This window comes from Panthera uncia, chromosome A2 (assembly GCF_023721935.1).
Source record: "Panthera uncia isolate 11264 chromosome A2, Puncia_PCG_1.0, whole genome shotgun sequence".
Taxonomy (NCBI): domain Eukaryota; kingdom Metazoa; phylum Chordata; class Mammalia; order Carnivora; family Felidae; genus Panthera; species Panthera uncia.
The window spans coordinates 49,651,694-49,658,494 of NC_064816.1; the positions used below are offsets into that span (position 1 = coordinate 49,651,694).

The 6,801-nt window shown below is 44.1% G+C and overlaps 1 protein-coding gene across 1 annotated transcript in view; it reads left to right on the forward strand.

Annotated features, from left to right (window-relative positions):
* IRAK2 (interleukin 1 receptor associated kinase 2) overlaps positions 1 to 3,698 on the forward strand; it is a 60,267-nt gene extending 56,569 nt beyond the window's left edge. The window contains exons 12-13 of the mRNA XM_049640999.1: positions 2,092 to 2,383; positions 3,475 to 3,698. Coding sequence (XP_049496956.1) covers positions 2,092 to 2,383; positions 3,475 to 3,587 — 405 coding nt within the window. The 3' untranslated portion in view covers positions 3,588 to 3,698. The remainder of the gene's footprint in view (positions 1 to 2,091; positions 2,384 to 3,474) is intronic.
* The last annotated feature ends 3,103 nt before the right edge of the window (positions 3,699 to 6,801 follow it).

Genomic DNA, 6,801 nt, shown 5'->3' on the forward strand with positions numbered 1-6,801 from the left:
AGAGACCCAAGTGGTTGTTCTTCGCCTGAGCTGTTCCAGGTGCCAAGTGGCACAGCATTCATTCAGTACTTGTGTGTTGGGCGGGGGGGATCAAATCGGTGAACAAGGCAGGTCCAGTTCTGCTTTTCTGGAGCTCACAGACAATGCGTAGTAGTCATCTGTGTGGTGAGCACTATAGCATATGATGGGGTCCCACCCAGGAGGATTTTCCCCAGGTAGTGATTGTAAGCAAAGAGCAATCCAAACAGAAGAAGCAGCTCCTGCAGATGTCCTGAGGTGAGAGAAAGCCTGGCTTAGTCAAAGGTCTGGAAGAAGGTGTAAGTGACTACAACAAGAAGCACATGGGGAGGAGTGGCTTGTGGTGAGGCTGCTGAGAAAGGAGGAGCCCAATAATTTAGGGCTTTGCAGGCACAGTTAGGATTTTGAGGAAGACACTAGGGGTTTGAAGCAGGGGCAGGACGTAATCAGATTTATGTTCTGAAAAGATCTGTCTCCCTGAACCACTTATTCTTTCATTCAGGCTTTCATCTCTTCATTTATTTTATTCTTTTGTTCAACGTATTCGTTAAAGGACACTCGATGAAGCTGTTATAATGAGGAGACTCCAAAATACAGTGGTTTAAATGAGATAGAAATTTATTCTCTTTAGCTGAACAGCTTCAACGCAGGCAGTTCAGAGCTGATGTGGCAGTGCCACTTTACTGGGGACTCCAGGCCGCCTCTATATTATTGTTGTTCTGCTATCCTTACTGTGTGGCTTCCGTTTCAGAGTCCAAGATGGCTGCTCTAGCTCAGGCCATCACATCTTCATTCCAGCCATTGAAAGGGGGTTAAGAGGAAGAGGAGAACACACTCCTTACCTTTTAAAGGTGTGACTTGGAAATGCACACATCACTTTTTCTCACACCCCATAGGCCCTAATCTAGTGACATGGCCACACCTAGCCACAAGGGAATGCAGTTTTTAGCTTGGCAAATATTTATTTGGTACATGCTCTGAAGATTTGTCTCAAGAGGTGACATTTGAACTGGACCTTGAAGGATGAGGAGGCATTAGTTATGTAGAATAAAGGGGATAGGGCATTTAAGGTATACAAAGAGGAATGAGAAGTGATCCTTGCCCTCAGTATTGCACAAATAAACTGGGAAGATGAGAGGTCATCTGGGTCATGGACTTGAAGACAAGCAGGCCTGGGGTCAGTAGTTCTGTTACTTACTGGCTGAGTAGCCTTAGGCAGGGAACTTAATTTCTCTGGTCTTTTAAATTTTTTACCTATAAAAACTCACTGTGCATCACATTCAAATGTGCTTTGTAAATTGCAAAGGCACTGAGCAAGTGAGATGTGTCATTGTTATTAAGGGTATATCTGTCTGCCCTTTGTGCGTGTGTGTGTGTGTGTGTGTGTATGTATGTATGTATACAAAGAAGAAACATTCCTTGCCTGCCTCCCTCTGATTTCCTAACCTCCCTAGTCAGAAATGTCCTCAAGGGCAATATCTATATTACTTGGGGCATTTCCAGTTGAAAGAGATAGAATTTAAGTCAAACTCTTAGTCACACACATACCCACACACACAGGAGGGGGGCCTGGGAGGGAGTATATGAATGAGTGAATGAATGAATGAACTTATTGGCTTACATAAACAAATAGCAGACAGGAGACACAGGGTCTCAACCAGCAAAAGTGCATCTATCTCTATCTCTGGCCTCTGTTTTATTCTTTGTGGGGGTCTTAATTTTTCCTGCTGTGAACAGGTTTTCTGTGTGGGTAGGGAGTCTGGATCTACCACTAGAAAGGAAAGTGGAGTCTTTCCTCAAGAAGCGTTAAGTAGAAAGGTCCCGGAGAAGGATTCTGGTTGACCAGCTTGGGTCACGTGATCAAACCTTAACTCATTAAGGTCAGAGGAATGGGATACAATGTTTGGTCCATCTTGGTCATGTGCTCTTTTCAAAGGCACATGCTCTCTTCTTCCAGACAGAGCAGCAAGAATCAACATTTGATTCTTCAGTCTCCCTCTTTCTCTCTCTCGGCCTGGGAGACCCGTAAGATTTTTGATTTCAGAGAAAGTTCTTATCTCTCCTCTCTCCAAGGTGTGTGGTTCTGTGGCCGCTGTGGAAGAGCGGCTGAGAGATCAGGAGACGTTGTCCCCTTGGAGTGGGCTTTCCGAGAGCACAGGCTCTTCCTCCAACACCCCAGAAGAAACGGACGATGTGGACAATTCCAGCCTTGATGCCTCCTATTCCATGAGGGCAGCACCCAGGGCTGGGGATGTTGCCTCACTCCCCCCTACAGAGGGCAGAGAAGGCAGGCTGCAGGCTGATGGGGGAACGCCGGCAGACTCCTCCTCTGGAGCCTATGCCAGTCCGGAGCCTCCCCAGGATGGTAAGTGTGTGGAGAATGATGTGCTTACACAAGCTCGTTTATGGGTCTCTAACTCAGCCTGCCATTTGTTCCTTCTGTTGCTCTAATTCATGCGTTCTTTGATTTTTCAGCTGTTCACCTACTAGCTGACTGCACAAAGAGAAGCCTTGGGTGGGGGTCATCCTTTATACTTCCCTCTGTCTCTGGCTGCCTATGTCCAGCCCATCACCCAGTCCTATCCATTGGCCTAAATATCTCTCAGCTCCATCTGCTTCTCTGCATTGCCTGGCCCCTCTTGGCCAAGCTACTGTCTTCTTGCTGGATGACCACACAGCCTCCCTGTGTCCCCCCTGATCCACTCTGGCCCCTTACCCTGTCCCTTCTCCAGCGACCAGCCAGCGTAGTTTTTAAAAACAACTCATGTCACCCCTTGTTTAAAGCCTTTGTATGGCCCCCCATCATACTGAGGGACCAAGTCAGAATTCTTCCTATCTCTCCGTCTCCTCTCCAAACACCCCAGGCTTCCTTCTGAAATAAAAATTTGGAAGGCCTGGGTGCCGAGGTGGCTCAGTCAGTTGAGTGTCCAACCCTTGATTTCGGCTCAGGCCATGATCCCAGGGTGGTGGAGTGGAGCCTGCTTGAGATTCTCTCTCTCCCTCTTTGCCTCTCTTCCCCCACTCACATCCTCTCTCTCTCTCTCTCAAATTAAAAAAAAAAAAAAAAAAAAAAAAGAAGACCTTTTTAATGCAGTGTCCTTGTCCATTACTAAACATGGCTTAATGAATGTCCCAGGCCCTACCTCTACCTACATCTTCCTCCCATTGGGAGAAGAGAGGAGGGAGAAGAGAGAGAGGGTGTAAGTGTTCATGCCAACGTCTCCCACCCATGAGAAGGAGCGTGGAAGGCCCCGCCTTTCTGAAAAGTGGGGGCAGGTGGCAAGGCTTCACTGCAAAGGCAGAAGCAGGGAGAATGCTCGTTATGCTCAGGGCCTGATTCAGAAACCTGATTTAAGTGAGAAACTGACCAAGTCTGACTTCTAAGAATTATAATAGTAACTATTTCTAAATGCCGTTCGTTCAAGTTCTTTCTTTAAATTTTCTGTTGAACGCCAGCTACAGAGACTTCATGGAAGATTGAGATCAATGAAGCCAAAAGGAAACTGATGGAGAATATCTTCTTCTACAAAGAAGGGAAACTGGACAGCCTTGAACTTTTTGGCCCCTGATAACTAGAACACAGCTGAGGATCCTTGTCCTCAATTGGAAAGATAAACACCAAATCAAGAAATAGATCTGATGCCGAATCAAAATCTCCCAGGAAACACCACCCCCCCGGCTTTCCTGGGCCGGGAAGAAAAGCTTCCAGAGTGAGCTAGGGAAGAAGGGACCTCAGCTTTTCAAGACAAAAAATACAGGAAGTCATCATCCTTTCTGGGATTTGTCAGTCAGAGCAGGGTATTAGGAGACTGAAGTGTAAACCGCGGTCCATGGGCCCAGGATGTGGGCGATTTTATGGGTTTGGCTGTGTGTTAATACTGTTACCCAGCTCACACCCCTCAAGAACTGCCGAGGAGTGCTGTCATTTGTACTTTCCAAAGTTAAGATCTCTGGGTCACATTTGCCACCAACTCCTGCAAACTTCCATGGCCTGAAAGATTCTCAACTTGTGTGTCCTAACGCAGTTCTTAAATTCACATACCAAGGCCTCGAGTTTTACAAATGCCAGACACCTGGCAGAGGACTCAGTAGGTTTTCCACTTTCTGCATCTTGTAACCCACAGATATTTATTTAACGCCCACTCAGCACCTTTATCCTCCCATCCCACTAATGCTAATATTTTCAGTGGAGATTTTATTTTGAGAGTATGTATTATTTATGAGTGAATGAAGAATCTGGAGAGCTAGTTTCATGTCTGATTCTGCTATTTAAACCACATATTTAATTTCTGGAAACTTGGTTTCCTTGTAAGTAACACCTGTTCGTTTTCCTTCCCAGGGCTGTTGGGAGGAACAGGTGAAATGGCTACAGAAGTACTTTGAAAATGCACTTGCCCTGTTTTATAAAATAAATAAAAAGACAATAAATATAGATTTCTGCCATGTACTTAAGGTTTATGCAGTGGGTATTTTTTTGAAAAGTCATGTTGCAAATCTTTTTGGGAAACATCCTGTTTTAAATTCAGTGTGTCCTATTTTATTTTATTTTTTTTTATTTTTTTTATTTTTATTTTTTTTTATTTATTTTTGGGACAGAGAGAGACAGAGCATGAACGGGGGAGGGGCAGAGAGAGAGGGAGACACAGAATCGGAAACAGGCTCCAGGCTCCGAGCCATCAGCCCAGAGCCCGACGCGGGGCTCGAACTCACGGACCGCGAGATCGTGACCTGGCTGAAGTCGGACGCTTAACCGACTGCGCCACCCAGGCGCCCCCAGTGTGTCCTATTTTAAATAGTCCTACTATTGTAATGATTTCTTCTTTTCGTAAAATAAAAATACATGGCAGGGGGGCACCTGGCTGGCTCAGTCGGAAGATCATGTGACTCTTGATCTCAGGGTGGTTGAGTTTGAGCTCCACGTTGGGTGTAGAGATGACTAAATAAATAAACTTAAAAAAATACATTGATAAAGTTAACAGATATCTTGTAATTAGTTTTGATTGTATCCAGATGAGTTTGTTTGGAAAGGGTGCCCTGTCCCACGGGGTATCATGGAGTGTCTAAGAGTTGGGCGCTGCCTCTAAATGTTGATTGTTAGTAGCTGTGTGATCTGTCAGGTTAGGGAGTTACCCTGAGCCTCTGCTTCTTCATCTACACAATGGAGAGAATAAAAAGTACCCTTTTCATGTGTTTGTCATCAGGCCAAGGGGAAGAACTTGCTTGGTGAAAGCATTCAGTAGTCCCCCAAGAAGTTCAGCTTTGTACTGATACGTAACAAAGATGAGTGTGCTCGGGTCTCAGGGGCAGCCATGTGTACTGACACCCCTGTTTTAAGCTCTAATGGCTGTGAGGAGTCAACTAGAGTGTGTGTTATATGCCCCAACCAGGACCTGGAATGTGGCAAGCACCTTACAATTGTGAGTAGGGTCTTTTCAGGACTAGTGCCAGTAGGGTACTGGTTATCAAGACATACCAGCATTTCGAGAATAGGGCTTCATACATTTCTGGAGAAGTCAGTGAAGGGGCTCCTGGGTTATGTCAGCTAAGCATCTGACTTCAGCTCAGGTCATGATCTCACAGTTTGTGAGTTTGAGCCCCACATCAGGCTCTGTGCTGACAGCTCAGAGCCTGGAGCCTGCTTCAGATTCTGTGCCTCCCTCTCTCTCTGCACCCCCCCCCCCCCCCCGCTCATGCTCTCTCTGTCTCTCTCTCAAAAATAAATAAACATTAAAAAAAATGGAGAGGTCAATGAACCACTCTGACAATCTGATGAAAGCTACAGACCTTCTCCCCTCAACAGGATGTAAATATGTGCATAGACATTTGTGGATATGAATTCCAGGGGGGGGCTCATGGGCACCATGATGTCTTTCTATGGATCCTTAGAGGGAAGGCCTTTTTTCCCCAAGTTAATAAATGTACATGACCAAAAAAATCCAGTACAAACCATTACATGCTAGGAAAAAAGCCTTTTTTCCACTGGGGTTTTAGTCTCTTGCTTCTTCTCTCCAGAAGTTACCATTGCTGCTGTTTGGGGTATCCTTCCAAAGATGATGAAAATTTTATCTTTTTGCTTAGCGTCATTAATCATTAGATTTCATTAGAAAATTTTCATTCGAAGATCAAAACTGTGAGTTAGACATGGAGTTGGAATTTCTGGCTTCAGTGTGGGTATGTTTTTTCACATCCTTCCTGGCCATTCTTCCTCAACAGTACTTTTGGATTACTTTAGTCTTTTTGCCTGGTATTCCACTCTAAGGATATTTTATAATTTATATAATTAGCTTCCAATGCTGGATGTTGAGGTGGTTTCATTCTTGTTACTACAAAGTGCTCCTTCCAAAGAGGCTGTACCAATTTACACGGAATCAGGTATGGGAATGCATTTCCCCCCATCCTCAGCTACAAAGAATATTATCATGCTTCTTGATCATTGCTGATTAATAGGTGAAAATTTATAATTTTATTCGTATTTTTAAGTGACAAGTGGAGCCATTATTTTCAGATATTAAAGAGCCTTTCGTAATTTGTGTCTGTTTCTTGGTTCATTTCTGCTTCCTTGGTTCATTTTATTTTTTTTTAAGTTTTTAATTCTAGTTACTTAACATCTGTTTCTATTTTAATACTTAATTATCTTATTAAGACAGTTTTTTACATAGTAAGGACATCAGCCCTTTTTTATGTGTTGCATTTTTCTAATATTCTTTTAACTTTGATATTTTTGCCCGGCAGAAATTTTACATTTTAGATTTTTGTATCGTCTTTTTTTCCCTGTGGCTCCTA